Source organism: Pholis gunnellus (assembly GCF_910591455.1).
Source record: "Pholis gunnellus genome assembly, chromosome: 6".
NCBI lineage: Eukaryota > Metazoa > Chordata > Actinopteri > Perciformes > Pholidae > Pholis > Pholis gunnellus.
In genome coordinates, this window is record NC_136532.1 from 6,430,596 (window position 1) to 6,451,248 (window position 20,653).

Below are 20,653 nucleotides of genomic sequence, written 5' to 3' on the forward strand. Positions count from 1 at the left end.
CTCTGATGAACCTCTGGCTCTTCCTCTCTAGTGCCACCATGAGTTTTTGATTTGAGTCAAATATTTCGTCAACTGTGTGATGGATTGCCATTGTTTACAAGTGCTTATCGTGGTCACCAGAGGATGAATCAAAAGTACTTTGGTGATTCTCTGACTTCTCCTCTAGCGCCACCAACTGGGCAAAGGTTTCACCTAATTTGTGTAATAACCCGAGCGGAGTGATGGCGTCCTGAGCAGGTGTTTTGTAAAAAGCATGTGCTTGAGAAAAAAAAGATGTACATTTAAGTTTAAAATTAGGCTGAATATTGGAAAGGTTTCGAAATCTGGAGGGGTGAGAGAATTTTATTGTTAACTCAACAACAAACACACACAAAAGCTGCACACACACAAGTCAGACTTTTAAGACTAAATGTCGCACAAGTTAGACATTTAAATGAAAGATCGTCTCACTCACGTAGAAACATGTTTTTGCAGTTTACAATTAGAAAGAAAAAAAAAGCGCTGCATTGACAACAAACTAAACCGCAGAGCTTCAGAGAGAGAGCGTGATCATGGCCAAGGACACCAGCAGGAGGATGACACTGGGACCAGTTGGTGTGGCACTGTTACACAAGTTCCCCTCACAGCAAGCCATGGAACCTGTGCACACTAAGCTGGTTTGGCAGCCCTTGGTAACCATGTTATAACCTGCAAAACACAAATGGGAAACTCTCAGAAAAACCAGTTCACAAAACATATGATGGGTATGAATGCAAATAAGGGATGTGGAGAGGGCACTTCTTTCAGACATTTCAAATGGTGTCTGAACAATCAGCTCTGTCGTCACTGAGCTGAGAGACACCGTCTGGTTGGAAATGTCCTGATGAACTGTCTGTTGTTAAGGCTACTGGTATGCTGATAGTGGGCTCCCTGCTGGGTATCTAGTCTGGTTCTTCTGTTTATGTCGGGTTGGTTGTTCATTTTTCTGTCGTTTTTCAGTTTATTGATTGGTGTTTTATTGTGTTTATTGTGAGCTTTTTTAAAAGTCTAAGGTTTTGATTCAGCTCATATGTGGCCTCCCCCAGGGACTACAGATGAAAAGGAGCTTTTAGCTATCAATTGGCCATTGGCCCTGCAAAATAAACAATAACAATAAAAAGAAGAAAAAAGAAAAAAATATATGAATAAATAATGGCCGCCAGGCATTCAGTACAGCAACCTGTTGTTGTACACCAGCTGTTTGATGTTTGGTGTGCGCAATATTAGCCAGAGAAATGTGGAGGAACAACTGACCTTGTACTCTGAGAGAGAAACAACGGTTGAAGATGACAGAACAAGATTTGGTGTCCGTGCAGGAGTGAGGGTCGGCGGCTGTGCATGTGTAGCATCTTAATCCACATGCTGTACACGGAGACACAACACATCAGGTCAAGACATGGCACATATTACACATCACTTTTTCTTCTGTAATTACATTTTTTTTAACAGTTTTCACACAGTTTATGTTATGTTGTGGGTGTTTTGCAGCAAGTGTGTGATCGCTTCATTTTGCATAAATAGCCAAGAAGAAAAACAATGAGCGGAGGGAGATGTAACAAGAGTTCTCGTCAGACCGATGAAGCCCAGACAGAGCGGCCTGGTGACCTACTGACCACGCGCTCTTATTGGGTAATGGATTTCCTTTTCTTGCCGTCTTTTTGCCACCATGAGGAACCAGTGAAGACTAAGAAAGTCACTGCCTCAGCGCAAGAGACAGTTTGACCACATAACCACAATAAAAAAAAAATCTGTTTACACTTTGCAAGAAATGAACCACCATATGATATAAGATAAGATATGATGTTTTCCTTTCTGTCTTTTCCTATTATCTTACCAGCTGCTGGCTGTAGACCAGTGGTCGCCAAACTACGGCCCGCGGGCCGGATGCGGCCCGCCTCCACATTTGGTCCGGCCCCCTGAACAATACCAGAGACGCATTATGATTTTTTTTTCAGTCTGCACAATTAATCGAATTTTAATCGCGATCACGATTTTGGCTGCCACGATTAAATGAGCACGATCGTCTGCGATATTGACGTTTAAAATACGTGCTCTGCTACATATCAAATCAAACGCTTCCTGAATCAGCCAACCACCAGGGGGCGAACGAGATGAGAGCTGTCATGCGTGCACCCTGTAGAAGTAGAAGAGTAGACGAAGAAGAAGCAGAGAGACGGGAGTTTGAAGGACGAGTACTTGTGCTTAATTTATTTACACGCCGGCATGTCATGTCTGTCACTACATGGTCGCGCGTTTTCAATTCCCCTGCTCTCTTTATCGCGCACGGCGGTGTTCCGCCCCGATCCGCGCGCACGATGCAACAGTCGCTCACCTGCGCGTAGCACCCCCCCCATAATCGGGCCCTAGGTCAAACGATATGTTCAGTGATGTGGCCCTCACAGGAAAAAGTTTGGGGACCCCTGCTGTAGACTATACTTAGTGGACAAACATAACAGTGGTGTCAACCATCTCATAGTCAATACGTTTTTACCTTCCTACACAACTTTCTTTTCAGATTTTGTAATTAAAAATCCCAGCATTTCCTTCTTTTTCATTGTTACAATATTCAGTCGATACACATAGGAAAGCTGTTCTTACCTGCAGATAGCGTCATAAACAGCACCAGAGCTCCATAAAGCTGCATCGTGAACGCGGAGGAAAACAGATTGTTTACCGGCCAAGTGAGGGCAGAACTGGAGAGAAGCCTTTCCGCTTTCAGCCCAACTTCTTCTGTCTTCTTTCAGAGCTTGAACATTTGCATTTTCCTCACAAAGCTCCTCCCAAAGTGACCTGAATACCGTCACCCCTAACGTGACCTCATTATCCCTGAGACAGTCATGCACTTTTTTTTAATGAAAAAAGATAAGAACTTAATGCTGTTATATGAGATCATCTCTCACAGTAGAAACATTTGAATATTGTATTTATGTGGTAACTTTTCACATCCACCAAAGCTTTTATTTCTGTCACTTCTTGTCTCGAAAGAGGCACTTTCACATCCTTCTTGTGGTTCTCAAAATAGATTATCAACACTTCCTTCAACGCAACACATCAAGCTCTCGGAAAAAAATGCTCATCAAAAACACAGCAGACATGTGGTACTGAAATAGAGAAGATAAAGCCAAGTGGAAAAAACATTGACACAAAGTGATAGTTGCTGACTCTGTTTAGCAGAGCGCGTCGCCAGGTTGACGTGGTGCAAAAGATCAGGTTAGTATATGGAGTGATCAAATAGGCAAACATTATTTACATTTGATATTGACTGCTCAGAAAAAGTCTTACTATAGTCTCTCGTATAGGAAAGATAATTTTGTCTCAAACTCATCAGGCTGGTGTTATATTTTGAAATCTTCAGATTTTATCATAATTGTATCATAATTATCATTTATATAAGTCACTATCCGTTATTTTTTTTACAAGGATCTATATCATTGTAATAGTTTTCTTGTCTAGATGGAGCAGTTTAATTAGGTCTAGAAATGCAGATGTGAAACCACTGGCTCAGTTTCATTTATAATGAGACCGGAAATAATGTACACATTTTTCCGAGATGACGTGCCAAGAGTTAAAGTAGTTATAATCTATGACGTTTAATTGTTTTCATCTGCAGTAGATCACATAGACTCTATAATAATAAACTCGTACTCAAACTCTCAGACAATTACAAAAATAGCTCAAATGCAATCAAGAAAAACGTTGCTTATGTCAGATCCAGGTGTGACCATATACTGTATATATTTCCACCACAATATTTAGAATAGTGGCTTAAGTTTGAAAAACAAATCCAACCGGAAACCTTCTAATGCTGTGATTGGCTTGACTCTAGCTGCGTCATGTACGCGCCCGCGTGATCTCAGCACATGCGCCGCTATGTTTTGAAAAGCCGGAGCAGCCAAAGCCGCCGACTGCGCTGTTTAGCTTCGCGTTTGCACGGATTTCTGCACACCATTAGCCATCTTTACAATGTAAGAGCAAACGAGAACATGCCGAAGTCCGCTAAAAAGCCCTGCACCACTCAGACCTCCATCAGCAGGTACTTCGGAGGTCCGAGCAGCAGCGGCGCCTCCGTTAACCAGAATCCTGCTCGGCACCAGCTTTCAAGACGCAAGGTGAGGCGTGCTTCATCGAGTACATGCTCAGGTCACTTATACCTCACTTAATGCTAATTACCGAACCTCAACTGCTTTTGTCCTGCAGAAGAAACTCTCCCCTGATCGTAGTGATTTGGGATTGTCAACAAAACGAGCCAAGCTTTGTGTCCAAGACCAGCCGGTGGAGGATTTGGACTGTGAGCCAGCACCCTGCCAGATCACTAAAGGTGACTGTGTGCACCTCAAACACAACATCCACTCGATCCTTCTTAACTGTCACACATGTCCCCCCCCACGCGCTCACCCATTCCCAGCTTCTAACAGCATCACATTTCATCAAACAGCATGTGCAGTAATACATCCTCCTGGTAATGTGTGTAGTTTGGAGCTGATCATGATGCATTTGAACTGCTTAGAACATAAGAAAAGTGGAGTTTTATCTGATTTGACACAATGTTAGTCTGACCAACTAATGGCAACTAATGGTGAATCCAGGTAATACCTATGAGTAAAATATTGACATTTGGTATTCTCTTATACTGGTTTATAAGCCTTTTATTCCCAACTCTCACCCCAGAGAGGAGCCGAGGGGCCGCCGGCAGCCTCTGCTCCTCCACCTTGGAGAAGCTGAAAGGCTTCACCTGCTCGGCCGAGCCCGGTGTCGCTCAGAGGGACGAACAGAAGACGGGTGGTTCTGGTAGCAGTACGATCCGTGACAGAGGAGGCGGCGCTGGCCCTCCCCGGGAAGCAACAGATCAACGCAGCGATGACAGCAGCCTTAAACAGCCAGAGGAGGAGCTTGAGGATGAGGATGAGGAGGTCAAAGAAAAGGAGAGTTCAGGGACGGCTGCTGCAAAACAGGTACCCAATATATAAATGTTCCCTCAGAGGCCTTTTTGTCCTACGATAGAGTCCATCAGCAAGGCAGCAGCCGTCTCTGACCTCTGACCTTTTTAGAGGAGGACAAGGACGTAGGAGATCCCTGTAGAACCGCCAGTGACCTGTTTGAGGAACTGTAGGCCCATTGTCTGTAAATACTGCGGCCCCACTCTTGTCGAAAAACACATTTAAAGGGAGCTTTATTTATTTGTTTGTTTCCCTTGTTTGTTGGGCCGCAGAGATCACAGAACAAAAGATGAAGTGATCGAACCCGTTTCTTTTCTCTCATGTATTAGTGGGAAAGGAAGAACTTAACGCTTTAAGTGGGAAACTGTTGCTGCTGAAATGATTTTCTATGCATATTTTTTTCTGTTGCAGGCGTTCTGCTTGTCTCAGTTTGCTAAGTTAGGAGGAGGAGGAGGAGGAGGAGGAGGAGGAGGAGGAGGAGGAGGAGGAGGAGGAGGAGGAAAAAGTGCAGAGCCGAGTCCTCCGTCCGACTCCGGCAACCCCTCCAGACGCTCGAAGAGCGCGTACACTCCCCTGGAACAGCAGGTCATCGCGCTGAAACAGCAGCATAAGGACGTCTTGCTGGCTGTGGAGTGTGGATACAAGTACAGGTTCTTTGGGGAGGATGCAGAGGTGATTAACTGAGGGAGCTTCTGTGGAAGGAAGTCAACAGTATCAATCCAGCACATGTCATATGTGTTGTTGTGTCGCAGTTGGTGGATATCTTCATAGTGAAAATGTGTAAAGGAGTGTTGATGTCATTATTTTGGTAACTTGCTGTTAGAGGCCTTCACACATGTCCTGCATTTTATTTCTCTATTATAAATCCTCATAGTGGATGAAACTATTTATTTTGTCTGATTACTGAATTATCAATACACAGATCCAAAAAATGTAACTTTCAGTAGTAAAATTAGAGAGCATGATAGAAATACACTGGAATTTTGAGGAGGGAAAGACTTCCTGTTGACAGACGTCATCTTTGTGTGTGTGTGTGTGTGTGTGTGTGTGTGTGTGTGAGAGAACAGATCGCTGCGAAGGAGCTGAATATCGTCTGTCACCTGGATCATAACTTCATGACGTGCAGCATCCCCACGCACCGTTTGTTTGTTCACGTCAGACGGCTGGTGTCCCACGGACACAAGGTATGAAATACATCTCTCTCTCTCTCTCTCTTTGCTTGTGTTCAGAAGCTGTTAATCGTGTCACTGATCTGGACGTTATTGTCTTTGATTTTAGGTTGGCGTGGTTAAGCAGACGGAGACGTCCGCGATCAAGGCCTCGGGGGCCAATAGGAACGCTCTGTTCTCTCGTCAGCTGAGTGCTCTGTACACCAAGTCCACTCTGGTGGGAGAGGGTATCCTTCTGGACCCTAAATATATGTGTGCGTGTGTGTGTGTGTGTGTGTGTGTCCTTTTTTAAAACAGCTTCTTATCTCTGCATGTCAAAAGCCTTGACAGCCTTCCTGAGATGTGAACCCGGTCTGTAGACTGGGCGATGTGGAGGAGGGGGGCGGTGGTGACGTGGTGTCAGACCCTCCTGAAAGCTTCCTGCTGTGTATCAGCGAGAACTGGGACAAACCGAAGAAGCAGCTCACCGTGGGGATGGTGGTGAGTGTGATGGGTACTAATTCACAACAGCATACGTATTTGTAGTTTATGTGAAAACAAAAACAAGATCACATCTCAGGTGACAACATTGTGTTGTTTTTTTACTTTAGTTTTTTTTAATTTTACCTGAATATTTTTTTTATTAGGGATTTTGGAATACATTATAAAACAAAGGCAGACAAGACATACTTAAACCCGGTAGCCCTTATATCTTAAAAAAGGAAATAATAATAATAATAATAATAATTAGCAACTAACTATATAGTAATTAATTCAAAACCAGTCCCTAATTCCCCACCCTCATTAAATAAAGTGGAGTAATTATGTATGTATGAATTGATAGCAACAATAAGACTAAGAGTAAATAAATAAATAAATAGATAAATAAAGACAACCACAAACAATAAGACAAAACAAAACGTTTATGTTCTTTTACTATTTCCACTGCTCATCTAGAACGTGGTACGCTGTGTATTTTGATGTCATTAGTTGTTAATTACCCGTTTATTAGAATGTCATCTCTGTTTTCTCACCCTGTAGTTAATGAGGTCCCATAATCTCATCTATGGGGAATGATTGGGTGATTTACAATAAGATTCACACTGTGAGGCAATAAAAAAAAGATGTCAGCAGACTCTGTTCATACCATTATTTGACTCTCCCTTTAGCATCTCAGGTCTTTCAGATTCATGTGATGACTTTATATCCCGTCCCTTGAATCCACTGAATTAGCCATAAACAGATATTCCTCTTTTTGCTTTAAGATTATCTAAATGTATTATTCCAGAAACAATATCACTGAATAACAGAATAGTATTATATTATTCTCTGTATAAAGCAGCCCTAATATGGAGACTAAAGGGATGCTGGAGTAATTAAATACAAGCTAATGCAGGCCACAGCTGTTGGTAAAGGAATAATGACTCGTTCTTGATTATTACAATTTCTCATTTGTCTTAGTTGACATTTGTTTTCTTCAATGTGGACACTAGTTTGACGCATGTGTTTGTGTGTGCAGGCGGTTCAGCCCAGCACTGGGGACGTGTTGCTGGACTGCTTCCCTGACGGTCAGTCTCGCTCTGAGCTGGAAGGTCGCGTCCTAAAGATTAACCCCGTGGAGATCCTGGTGCCCTCTGACCTCTCAGAACAGACCCACAGACTCATACAGAGCATCGCCAATGCCAGGTAATCTGCTGTCAGGGCACTAGGGGGCAGCCTGCGCACATTTACTATATGCTCATCTGTGCGTTTATGAAGGTGTGTTTGTGGGATTTGGTCTTTTTTGCCCCCCCGCGCTACACACACACACACACACACACACATACACACACATTGCAGCGCTAAAGGGAGTCCAACCAGGGCTCAGTTAATTTAAAAGTCCATCGACTGACGGATGTTTTTATGGTATTTGTTTTTATAAAGAAAGATATTTGTAAGACAATGTATGAAGTTTATTCCATTGTTCAAATGTTTAAAGTACTGAGTAAAAAAAGTTAATAAAAGTTGTCTGGAGGCCCCAGCAGGCTCTAGTGTTGATAAATGTCTTTGTGAGGCTTTAGAGCTTTTTACTCGGGACCAAAGAAATAAAGTCTGTTGCTTTATTTCCAAACTTCAGCTGCTGGGAAGTCGGATGGAGCAAACTTTATAGATATACGCTCACCGGCCACTTTATTAGGCACACCTGTTCAATTGTTAACACAAATAGCTAATCAGCCAATCGCATGGCAGCAACTCAATGCATTTAGGCGTCTAGACGTGGTGAAGACGACTTGCTGAAGTTCAAAGCGAGCATCAGAATGGGGAAGAAAGGAGATTTAAGTGACTTTGAACGTGGCATGGGTTGTTGGTGCCAGACGGGCTGGTCTGACTATTTCAAAGACTACTGGGATTTTCACGCACAACCATCTCTAGGGTTTACAGAGAATGGTCCGAAAAAGAGACAATATCCAGTGAGCGGCAGTTGTGTGGACGAAAATGCCTCGTTGATGTCAGAGGAGAATGGGCAGAGTGGTTGGAGATGATAGAAAGGCAACAGTAACTCAAATAACCAACTCGTTACAACCAAGGTGCAGAACGCCATCTCTGAGCACACAACACGTGGAACCTTGAAGCAGACGGGCTACAGCAGCAGAAGACCACACCGGGTGCCACTCCTGTCAGCTAACAACAGGAAACTGAGGCTACAATTCACACAGGCTCACCAACATTGGACAAAAGAAGATTGGAAAAGCGTTGCCTGGCCTGATGAGTCTCGATTTTCAGCTGCGACATTCAGATGGTCGGGTCAGAATTTGGCGTAAACAACATGAAAGCATGGATCCATCCTCCCTTGTATCGACGGCTCAGGCTGGTGGTGTAATGGTGTGGGGGATATTTTCTTGGCACACTTTGGGTGCCTTAGTCCATCCCTTTATGACCACAGTGTACCCATCTTCTGATGGCTACTTCCAGCAGGACAATGCAGCATGTCAGAAAGCTCAAATCTGAACATTTAAACAGGTCTGCTGTAATCATTTTTCCTCTTCATATTGGCCTTTTAATATATCATTTTTTTAATGTGCTTTCAATGTCAGTGATGGGGGACACAATCTACAGTTCTGTGCAAAAGATGAAGATAACACGAGGCTTCAGCAGTCATAATTACTCAAATCAAGTGGATATCTTTCCAAGTTGCAGCCTTTTTCATACGAAATCTCATTCTGTTACAATTCTTCCACTGCCACTTAATAGGAAAGCTCTATGACCATGTGTTGAAATATTGTGAACCTGTCCTTTAAGCACACGGATTATATGAGCATGACTTCCTTTTAATGTGCGCAGGCCGCTGTGTGAACCACACAACCCCCCCCCCCCAAAAAAAAGAAGAGCTCAACAGCTTGTCCTTTTGTTCAGCGGCTGTGACTGTTGGACTGATGTATTCCAGAAACCTGTTGCCTCCCATCGTGCCGCCATTCGTCTCGTTCTCCGCCGACAGTCTGCACCCAGCATGTTCACACCAGTGGGGACCGGCTCCTCTGGAGGCTGCCTGCGGTTGCATGATGCTCCGAAAATGAAACTGGGGAGGGAGTGGAGTGGATTCGATTAGATGTTTTGATAAACGGGAAGGATGTCTGCTTCTCTCTGCCTCTTTTTTGTCTCTGTGAAGGTGCACAGTTCTCATTACCTTTCTTTTTATATTCCAGTTGCTACCCCCCCCCCCCCCCCCCCCCCGTTTTTAAATGGAATTCAGGAACATTTGGTTCATTTGCATTCATTCCTTTCTATCTCTCTCTCTCTCCCTCTACCCCGTTGCTTTCTTTCTCAGCCGTCCGTGTTGAATGATTATAGCGGAGATGGACCTGTAAAGGCCAGCCCAATTATTGTGTTTGAGCAGCACTGCTCTCTAGCGTCGTGCACATCGGAGACGAGACTCTCCTCAATTTGCCGCCTGTTTCATACAAATACATGGCAGCTTCATCTGCAGCTCAGACAGCTCTGTCACTAGCACTGGCGACTTCCCAAGATGTTTTTCTCGGTGATTCATTTTTTTCTTCTGCTTCTTAATCATTCATCAGATTCATCAGACTGAAAGGAATTACACTTGAAATGTGTAAATTACTCTGATATTGGATGTTTTTATGGATACATGTTAACATCACAGTGATATCACTCCAACCCATTAGTAAAATGTTAAAGAAACAGCCACCCAGGTGAGCGTTTAAAACGTTCGCCACCGTGTCTCTGGGGTCGGGGCTGACGGGGCGGGCCCCCTGGCAACGGGGTGTGTGTGTGTGTGTGTGTGTGTGTGTGTGTGTGTGTGTGTGTCCGTGGTGCGGCGGGTAATGAGTCCCTCGGTGGCAGCTAGGTGCGGCATTGGTTGCTTTACTCATCCACAGCCTGGAGTCAGGATCAGAGCAGTGACGGGGATTAGAGCCACAGAGGCTGTCAACACAAATCTCGCTTTTCCAAAGATTTTAAGTCGGTGACTGACGCTCTTGAAAGTTAATATTACGTCCTGGGTGCAAGGACAGTAGTCATGTGTCAGGATAGATACACACACACACACACACACACACACACACCCCATGTATTTTATGAGTGTGTGTGTGAACGTTTAAAGGACACCCTCAGTGCTTTGTATTCGCCCTACAGCCATAGATACTAATTGAGCACCTTAATCTGCTGTGCACATTAACCTCTGCTCTCTGGGTGGCAACATCTCCGACTTAACCTCTAACCTTCCCTGCTTTTGATTGATTATCACCATCACAGTGCTCTGAGGGTTGGGGGTCACATCTGCAGTGAAGAACTAAACCCAAGTAACATTTTCTCACTTATCCTTTAAGTGGCGTCTCTAGACGTGGAGGTGGTTTTTACTTTTGTTTGCCCAGATGTCTACGTTATCTGTTGTCCCTCCCAATACAATGGAGGTAAATGGAATTTAATTCGGTTCGGACTGAAATATCTCAACAGTAATGGGATGGATTGCCATGCAATTTTTGCACAGGCGTTCATGATCCCCAGAGGACGAATCCTTATCACGCTGGTGATCCTCTTTACTTTTCCTCTAGCGCCATCATTATGTACAAAACTGACCAAATATCAGCAGAACTGGCATTGCCGTCAGACTCGGCTGTGCTCTGCGTTTAGTGCTAATTAGCAAACGTTAGCATGCTGCATACACCTGCTAAACATTAGCGTGCTAGCGTCGTCATTGTGAGCATGCTGGCTTGCTGACAATAGCGTTTAGCTCCCAATGTGACTGTCGAGTCTTTTTCTGTACAATGTCATTTCATTGCAGTGAGCAGCAATAATACAAACAAAATACATTCACCTTCATTGTATTAGTGGAAATCAACTGAAACCAAAACTATCTGCACGCTGGTTACCGGAACCTAAACCTGAACCGGAGTCCAGCATTGTAGTTTCCTGTCAACCTCAAACCAGACTGAGACTTCCTAAACCCAGGTTCACAATGCTGGGTCCTGCAGAAATGCCACACTGCATGCCTCTCTCCCCGGATCAATACCAGCGATTGTGGCTGTTCTGGTAAACCTCATAATATGGTTGAATCGACTGGTTAAATGATTAATGGTCGCATTTGAGCGGCTGGCACAATATGCGCTCTATTGATCACGTTCATACAGTCTTTGCTGTCAGTCTGACCAATGACTGAAGGGAGAGATGATGATTCTTCTGTGTGTGTGCGTGTGCGTGTGTGTGTATCAGCATTAGGAAACGGAAGAAAGAAAAAATGCTCCAGAGCCACGTGTTTGCCTTGGTTGCCCTGGCAACAACAGAGCGGACAAAGCAAACGAGTCCTTGAAAGCAGCGACGCCGAGCGAGTGAATGGAGCGATAGGGAGATGCGATGGAGCAACGGGGAGATGCAGGGAAAGTGTGTGTGTGTGTGTGTGTGTGTGTGTGTGTGTGTGTGTGTGTGTGTGTGTGTGTGTGTGTGTGTGTGTGTGTGTGTGTGTGTCCATAGAGTCTAGTTGAACAAAAGGACAGAACACGCAGGGCTGTTGCTGTGTCTAATTTTTCTTTCTCTCAGTCAGGAAAAAGATCTGATATGGGACGTCGTGTTTCCTTTGTTTGTCTGTCCGCGCAGTCACAAGCGTCACTGACCTCCTGAATCAATGCTGTCATGTTGTTTTCCCCCTCCAGCGCTCAGGCTGATGACCGAGTGAGAGTTGAGAGGAGGGACAGCGCTCAGTTTGAGTTTGCCTCCGCTATGAACACAGCCACCGAGTTCTACTGCCACGCCCCGGAGAAAGGTGTGTTCCTCTGTGTCACCGCGTGCCTCTTTGGCTCCCAATCTTTTATTTCCCTTCGGTTACTAACACACACACACACACACACACACACACACACACACACACACACACACACACACACACACACACACACACACACACACACACTTTCATTGAGACGGAGAGTGCTGTTGAGCCGGAGCACGCTGGATGCGTCCGAGGTGTGTGTGTGTGGCCCGTGACTCATGGCTGTAGTTTATCTGTGAAGAAGTGTGGTGTGTTTGTGCGTCTGTGTCCTCCAGGCTCTCGCTCACTGTCGAGTGTAGCGTCCTTGGAGAGCCAAGTGATCTGCTGTCTGGGGCCGCTCATCCAGTACCTCCAAGAATTCAACTTGGAAAGAGTTCTCAGGAGCGAAAGGTACAAACACACACCCAGCAACTTCAACTTTTAGTTGAACAAGACATTTGAAGACGTCACCTTGGCCTCTGGGAGGTTGGGTCTTGTTTTTGTGCAATGTTTTGCCATTTCATAGACTAAGCTGCAATTTTTAAAAAGATAAACAGTAAATTGATAGCTAGGGAAAATAACCATTACCTGCAGCCCTAATCCTGGAACAACATGGGGTTTTACTCCTTATATGTTAACCACAATGTATTTTACAGCTTAATGTAGACTTGTAGTGCTTTAAAGTGTAGCTTTTCACCAAGTAAAAAAACACTTTGAGGTGACCTCAACATTTACATGAACAGTTTTCTGTCTCACTTCAGTTTAATCATTAAAGTCGTCACATTTTTTCTCCTCTTCCTAATCGATACGATGATCACTTAATTCTGCAGCTGTATTTAGATTATGATGTGTGTTATGATGTTGTGCTCATGTGCAGCTCATTCCGACGTCTGTCCTGTGAGTCGGAGGGTATGAACCTCAGCGCCGCCACCCTCAGGAACCTGGAGATCCTCAACAATCAGGTAACGGCAGCCCTCAGCTGGCAGTCATGGCAACTGGTCAAGCGTAATGAAGGGGCGTGGCTAAACGGAAACATCTGCACTTTCTCCTGGTGGCAAGAAATCGTGTTACATCCGAAGTCTTTTGAGGAAAAGTCTCAAGTGTGTGTGAAGGGAAGTCATGTGACAGGTCTTCACAAGCAACCTGTCAGTCAGTTGCATGTCTTTAAGGTCTCTCAGTCCTGTTCACTAAAGTCACGTTGCGTTTGAACATTGTTCTTTTAAACCACCATCAAGTGGACGTTTGTGGTTTTAAATGAAACATCTCAACAACTATTGGACGCATTGCTGTGAAATTTGGTGTGTAACATTCATGTCCCCTTATCGCTTTCCATCTCGCACCATCACCGTGTTAAAGTATCGCTTTGTCCAATACTTTGAGAAACTAACGCTCCCATCAGCCTCAGCTGCACTTGATGTTTTCGTGCTAGTGAGAAAATGTTAGCATGCTAACTTGCTGATAGAATCGATACTCGCACAATTACATCAATGCACACTTTATTTTTAGCTTCCGGTCTAAAGGACCTTCATCGTTGCATACATGGTTCAGCTGGAATGGCAGGTGCATGCTAACGTGCTAAATTAAGATGGTGAACACGGTAAACATTACACCTGCTCTACATAAGCATGTTAGCGTCGTAGTTGTGAGCATGTTAGCATACTGATGTCGGCATTAAGACAGAAAGAAGCGCGCCTATGGCGTTTGACCCTTGGTTTTTTTTTATTGTCTAATTTGAATGACTTTGCTGTCAAGTCAGGTCAGTTGGGAGTTTTTACATTCATATCTGTAAAAACAAAACAAAAGAGTAGACAGACCTGCTTTATTCTCTTATTTTAGGGAGCTTTTAGCACCAAAGTGTTGACAGCAGCCCGGCTACAGATGTCATTCGGCTCACCAGGTAGATAGTCACCTTCCCAGTGCAAATACCGTCTCACACGTGTGTCAAACCTGTCCAGGTTAGGTTTGTGCATCTTGCTGAAATCACTTTTGCAGTCATGGTTGCACAGCGGACTGTGAAAGAATTTAATGGGTGAGTTAAACTGTCATTTCTCCGATCGCAAGAAAATGCTCAGTGACTAGTCAGGCTCGCGTGGGCGACGGCTCAAAGGTTCAGCACGACTCCGCTGCTGCCGTGGCATGTTTGTCACACATGGAGGTTCAGGCTCAGTTCAAACCTCCTCACCTGACTGCTTGTGGCCTCCATCCCCTGCTCAGCGCGTACATTCATTACATCATCAGGGTTTTTTTTCTTTCTTTTTTTTCTTCTTTCTGAAAATTCAGCGGACTCAAATGATGTAAGCTGTGTTTTGTGTGCGTTCTCTCCATGATAGACAGATGGCGGCGTGAGGGGCAGTCTGCTGTGGGCGTTGGATCACACTCGCACTCCATTTGGGAGGAGACTGATGAGGAAGTGGGCGAGCCGGCCCCTCACAGACCCGCGGTGAGTACAGGACACCCTCTGGCCTCTGATGAAGCGCTGCAGTCGGTGCTGAGCAGAACTGATCTGGCTCCCTTCTCCGGGTTATGTCATTCAGTTTTACAGCGCCGCTCAATTACAGTTTGCTCTGTGAGGCTATCTGGATCACAGAACCACTTCTTTGCCCTGAATCAAGAGTCTCGGGCTGCGCTTACGCCGCTTTCACGTCATGTGGGTCGGGGAAAGATTCCCTTATTACTTGAATTTATTTATTATTTTTCAAGCTGAAAAAAATTGTCTCAGAAGGACGGAAAGCAGAAGTTCACATGGGAATATGTGATATGAACGATTAAATACCTTGTCAAGATCAGAAATAATACAAACTTGTAGCAACTAACCTTTTTATTTTGATAAAATCACTTGACTGTTTATTGTTCTCATGTTTGATTTCACGTGTCGACTTAAATGTCAATGTAAATATGTCCAGAGTGTTGTGCGAGACGATGCAAGACAGCGCCCATAATGTGAATACTTACTTATTTTTTCACCCAGCAGTTGTTTCTCTTTTCCAGAAACACTGCAAGGTGAAAAACAAAACACACATATAAAGTGTTCCTTTCTAAATAAAAATGCTGCAGCTGACTCACAGCACCTCTGCTACAAACAGCCTCTGTTATATTATTGCAGTACTGTCCCAGTTCTCTCTGCAGTGTTATTGTATTATCCATATTATTGATTGTTTGTGTGTGTGTGTGTGTGTGTGGCCCTCTCCCTCCCACAGTGCAGGGATTATAGCCGCAGATTGGGCACTGCTCTCAGATTATACAGATAGCTGCTCTACAGAATTTCAACGTCAAACAAAATCCAGATTACACGCAGGCACATTAATTCCAAGACACACGGTGCAGCAGCACATGACACACACACACTCTCACACACTCACACACTCACACATGTACAGTCATGTTAGAGTGCTAGTTCGATGTCCATTTTATTACATTACAAAGCTTGACTTCCTCTGCTTTTTTCAGTCCATTTAGTCAGCAGTTTACAGGTTTTTAACACTTTATGCTCTTACTTTCCATGTTTTGTTAAAGAAATACTAAAATATTGCCAAGGTTGAGCTACTTTCAACTAATACGCACATTTTAATACTGCAGAAATCCAGATCCAACAGTATTTATCACCAGAAACCTAAAGATACTGAAAACGAATGTGGAAAAATACATAATATAGATAACAATGTAATCACTCTCCTTTTATAGCTGGATGACTTAACGTTGTGCAGGCGACTGGCAAACCTCCGCACATCACAGGATTTCTGAATGAACTAATTTGGCAGTTCTCTAAGCAGCTCTAAGTTTAAAAGGCACTGCGCCTTTCAATCAAGTCCGATTCAGCTCTCCGAAAAAAAATAATGTATTTTGCAGATTGCAGATTTTTGATCTCTTTGACGCTTTTGCCTTCCGTCGTTCCCGTCTACTTTCTGAAAGTCTTTCTTTTCTTTCTTTCCCTTTTCTTTGGTGAACCCCACAGGTCTATCTCAGAGAGGCAGGATGCTGTGCAGGAGATCCTTGAGTCGCACTCGCTCACTTTGAATTCCGTCAAATCCCTGTTGTCGCATTTGCCCGACCTGGAGAGAGGCATCTGCAGCATATACCACAAAAAGGTAAAAAGCAATATAAAAGAAAGTACACACTCATGCCCTTCGGATGATATCTTTTGTTGTTTTGTTTCCACATCCCTGGTCTTATTTTTGTAGAACTGGTAATCATTCTGTCAGTTATGATAACACTTCACTCACCATCCTCAGCTGAGATCTGTGGGTGTAGTGACAGGCGAAAACTGCTGCAAAACAAATGGTCAAAACTGCAAAACGGCAGAAAAAAAAAAGCTATTTCTTGCTGTTTTGCATAAAAATGAAAACCAAAACAATTTGCTCTCTGTTTGATGGCGTGCTTCTTGATTAAACAACAGGGATTATTTGCCTCAGTGGCACTTTGCTGATTGTCTGACAGAATCTCATTTCCCATTGGACCCATCTTTGAAATGTCAGAACTAGGCTCCATCCCACCTGTGTGTGTGTGTGTGTGTGTGTGTGTGTGTGTGTGTGTGTGTGTGTGTGTTGCATGGAGATGAGAGAGAGCCTCTGGTCTGAGCTCATGTTCAACTTTCTGACTCCTTCATACATTGTTAAAAGAAAACAATTAAATGTCACTGCACACACACACACACACACACACACACACACACACACACACACACACACACACACACACACACACACACACACACACACACACACACACACACACACACACACACACACACACACACACACACACAGAGGGAGCCTTAATTGTCTTTTTGCCCATGTTGATAAATGTGCCTGTGTGTAATGGCCTGTGTCTCTACGGCTCCATTGACATAATGGGAGGAAGGGCACGCTTACTGTCTCCAGTCACTGTCTGTTTGGGTTCATAAAAGAGCGTCACATGAGCTGCTGACATGGGGGACCATTAAAACAGCAGCATGTGATTAATGCCATAAAACATTGTCAGTGTGACTCTCATTAACCTTTCATGACTTGCCGACTATACTTTGACATCACCAATGGCAATTTGAAGTCAATATAATCTACGATATCGGTCCTCTTACGAGGTATTTTCATGCACAGCATTGATTAATCAGTAACTTGACTTTATCTTAAGTGATCATGGGTTTAATGTTTAGCATTGATGTTGAAGAAAACATTATCTTGCTATAGCCAGCTTTGTTTCTATTATTGTGGATTATCTTTGTCCTGAACGTTTTAGGCTTCTTGTTCAGTTACAAGTGGGATTGAAATCAAACCATTTGCATTTGATTGGACCACTAAAAAGTGGGCAGGCTTATAATATAGCGTGATACGGAGCAACCATTCGGCAACCTCCTGTTCTGCTTTAAACTTGCATTCTTCCTAATGTCCAGCAGGGGGCGACTCTTCCTGTTGAAAAAGAAGTCAGATTGTATAGTCTATGAGAAAATGACTCTGCTTCTTACTTGATTTATTACCTCAGTCAACATTGTGAACATGAGTTTATGGTCTCAGATGCTAGTTTCAAGTCTTCTTCAATACAGCATGATATTAATGTAGTAAATTATTTTGCAGCCCACAAACCAATGGGTGATGTCACCGTGACTACGTGCACTTCTTCAGTACAGTCTATGGGAACCATGGACGACTGTGGCTCCACACACACACACACACACACCTCACTTGTCACTAAAAGTTGCAGATTGATGGATAGATGTCATCATATCATTGGTTAGTACTATCTTACGTAAGCACACGTCATATTTTGTTTGGATGATTGGATTTTGATATAGAAATTCTAAGAAATACACTTTTGTAAGTTTCTTTTGCATATACTTTTAAATAGGTGCACGATATTATCGGGGATGTGAAAGGTCTTTTTTTTTATATTTCATCTTTAAAAGTGATGATAAATGTAAATACATTTGTCTTGGTGGTGTTTGGCATCAGTAAAGGCTGATAGCAGCGACTGAAGTTCTGAATAAATCCTGTATCTGCATTTAAATGACATTTATTCCCACGTCTTAACGCAGTAAAGCAGCGTTTATTTTCTCGGTGCCATGTTGTGCAGCCTCGCAGACTCTGCTGCTGCTAATGAGTGGTGTCTCTCAGAGTTTTGGCTGTGATAGATGGTTGCTGTTTAAGCTAGGCTGCCATGAGATTTAATGATCTAATCTAGCTGGTTTGCAGAACACCCCAGTAACACAACACAGCCATCGCCTTCTGATCAATTGCGTCTTCCCTCACCACCCTAACCAGCGGTTGCTCAACCCTTTACGCTTCATCAAGTCACGTGCATGTCTTTGTGTGTTCCAGTCTTCCACACAGGAGTTTTACCTCATTAGCAGCGGCCTTTCTCGACTGGGAAGTGAACTGCAGGCCTTGCTCCCAGCTATCCAGTCACAGATCAGCTCTGCGCTCCTCCGAGACCTCTTGTTGGACGCTCCTGGCCTGCTGGCTCCCGCTCACAGCCACCTCAAGGTGCTCAATGAAAGGGCTGCCAAGTGAGTATCCAGCAGCACGAGAGGGAGGATGCAAAAACTGTAACGAAAAATCCGGACACCTTGATTAAGTGGTGATTCATTGTTAAAGCAGATTTACTCAGAATGTCTTAGTCATAGATTTTGTCTGAGTGGTTGTTATTGTTTATTACTAAAGAATGCGGTCAATCAAGTCAACATTTCATCATTTAAATTGCTTTGTTGTTTACACTCTGGCAGATATGCAGTGAGATTACACTATTGATTTTTTTATTTATTTATTTAGATCAACTGATTCATTGTTTAGCCTATAAAATGTCCAACTAATGAAAAGTGCCCACCACAATTTCTCAAACACTCCAGAACCCAAATAGTTTCTATGAGCAATGATATAAGACTTAGAAAGGCAGCGAATTATCACATTTTAAGAACCAACCAGTGTGCCTCCATTTGATCATGGTTTAGTTGATCAATTTATTGATTTTTAATTTTTTTTTGTAACCGTGGAGACTTAGAATACAACCGTTTTTGGGAAAGCTGTGTTGCTAATTCAGTTGCTGTGATAGTAATGTATTATCATTATCTCAAAACTAAGAAGTGGAGAACTTGCAGCAGCAGCATATTTTTACGTGAACATACTGTAGATCCGGGAGCCACCATATATATACACACACACACACACACACACACACACACACACACACACACACACACACACACACACACACACACACACACACACACACACACACCTACACACCTACACACCTACACACCCACACACACACACACACACACACACACACCTACACACACACACACACACGCACATTGAAAAATCTCGGTTTGCTAAAGATACCCAAAAGGTTTTTGCTCCTGAACAGGTAGGTTGACCAGGTTGTCTCAGAAGCTGTCCTGTGTTGTGTGTCTGTCCCCCTGATGTTTACTACGATTTGTTGCCAGCCGCTGTCACATTCGGACTCTGCGGTTCTGTGTTTGCGTAGGACAGGAAATAAGACGGAGCTGTTCTCAGACCTGTCCGGCTTCCCGGTGCTGCGGGAAAGGAGGGAGCAGATCCAGGCCGTCATCAGCCAGATTCAAGACCACCGCAAAGAAATCCGACGGACGCTGAAGGCCCCGGCGCTGGACTACACCACCGTCTCTGGACAGGAGGTACCCACTGTGTGTGTGTGTGTGTGTGTGTGTGTGTGTGTGTGTGTGTGTTTGAGGCTGAGAGTGAAAGACAGGAGGGAGGAGATTGATGGCCTGATACGGGCAGAGGAGTGAGTCACGGCGGTGATCCGATGTCTGCGCGTGCGTTTTCTCGTATCGTTGTGTGTCAGTTTTAATCAAGATTGACGCATTGTTTTGTCCGTCTGCTCCAGTCTTATTTATCAAAGTCTTCCTCCTCCTCTTCCTCCCCTGCCCTCAGTTTCTGATTGAGGTGAAGAACTCGCAGTCGTCCACTGTTCCACCTGACTGGGTCAAAATCAGCAGGTGAGCTCACAGCTGCAGGACACACACACACACACACACACACACACACACACACACACACACACACACACACACACACACACACACACACACACACACACACACACACACACACACACACACACACACACACACACACACACACACAGTCACCTACACTTTTATCAAATGATCTAACATGCTTTCTGGAGAGAGTGGTAGAGGAAGTCCTAAAACTCAGAAATGAGTCAGCGTTTTGCACTTCTGGTTCCCTCGTCTGGAAGTCAATGGGTTTTATGAATAGGTTTTTTGGTTAGATGCTTGAAATAAGGGCTGTGGTTAACACAAGCTTAAGAGATTT

The 20,653-nt window shown here is 44.0% G+C and overlaps 2 protein-coding genes across 2 annotated transcripts in view; one reads left to right on the plus strand and one right to left on the minus strand.

Moving 5' to 3' along the window:
- Window positions 1–331: 331 nt before the first annotated feature.
- Window positions 332–2,933, minus strand: LOC306696863 (uncharacterized protein). Its single transcript, XM_079160582.1, has 3 exons — window positions 2,617–2,933; window positions 1,273–1,380; window positions 332–687 (listed from the first exon to the last, which is right to left on the minus strand). The coding sequence occupies exons 1-3, from the start codon at window positions 2,660–2,662 to the stop codon at window positions 533–535; spliced, it is 309 nt and encodes a 102-aa protein (XP_079016708.1). The 5' UTR covers window positions 2,663–2,933; the 3' UTR covers window positions 332–532.
- A 1,004-nt stretch (window positions 2,934–3,937) lies between these two features.
- The window catches only part of msh3 (mutS homolog 3 (E. coli)), a 40,748-nt gene continuing 24,032 nt past the window's right edge, over window positions 3,938–20,653 (plus strand). Inside the window, exons 1-16 of the mRNA XM_079162016.1 lie at window positions 3,938–4,127; window positions 4,216–4,336; window positions 4,687–4,970; window positions 5,367–5,627; window positions 6,023–6,139; window positions 6,234–6,351; window positions 6,465–6,604; window positions 7,623–7,789; window positions 12,250–12,359; window positions 12,641–12,755; window positions 13,222–13,306; window positions 14,675–14,784; window positions 16,297–16,429; window positions 18,653–18,840; window positions 19,821–19,989; window positions 20,249–20,313. Of these exons, the coding sequence (XP_079018142.1) occupies window positions 4,002–4,127; window positions 4,216–4,336; window positions 4,687–4,970; window positions 5,367–5,627; window positions 6,023–6,139; window positions 6,234–6,351; window positions 6,465–6,604; window positions 7,623–7,789; window positions 12,250–12,359; window positions 12,641–12,755; window positions 13,222–13,306; window positions 14,675–14,784; window positions 16,297–16,429; window positions 18,653–18,840; window positions 19,821–19,989; window positions 20,249–20,313 (2,309 nt within the window). The 5' untranslated portion in view covers window positions 3,938–4,001. The remainder of the gene's footprint in view (window positions 4,128–4,215; window positions 4,337–4,686; window positions 4,971–5,366; window positions 5,628–6,022; window positions 6,140–6,233; window positions 6,352–6,464; window positions 6,605–7,622; window positions 7,790–12,249; window positions 12,360–12,640; window positions 12,756–13,221; window positions 13,307–14,674; window positions 14,785–16,296; window positions 16,430–18,652; window positions 18,841–19,820; window positions 19,990–20,248; window positions 20,314–20,653) is intronic.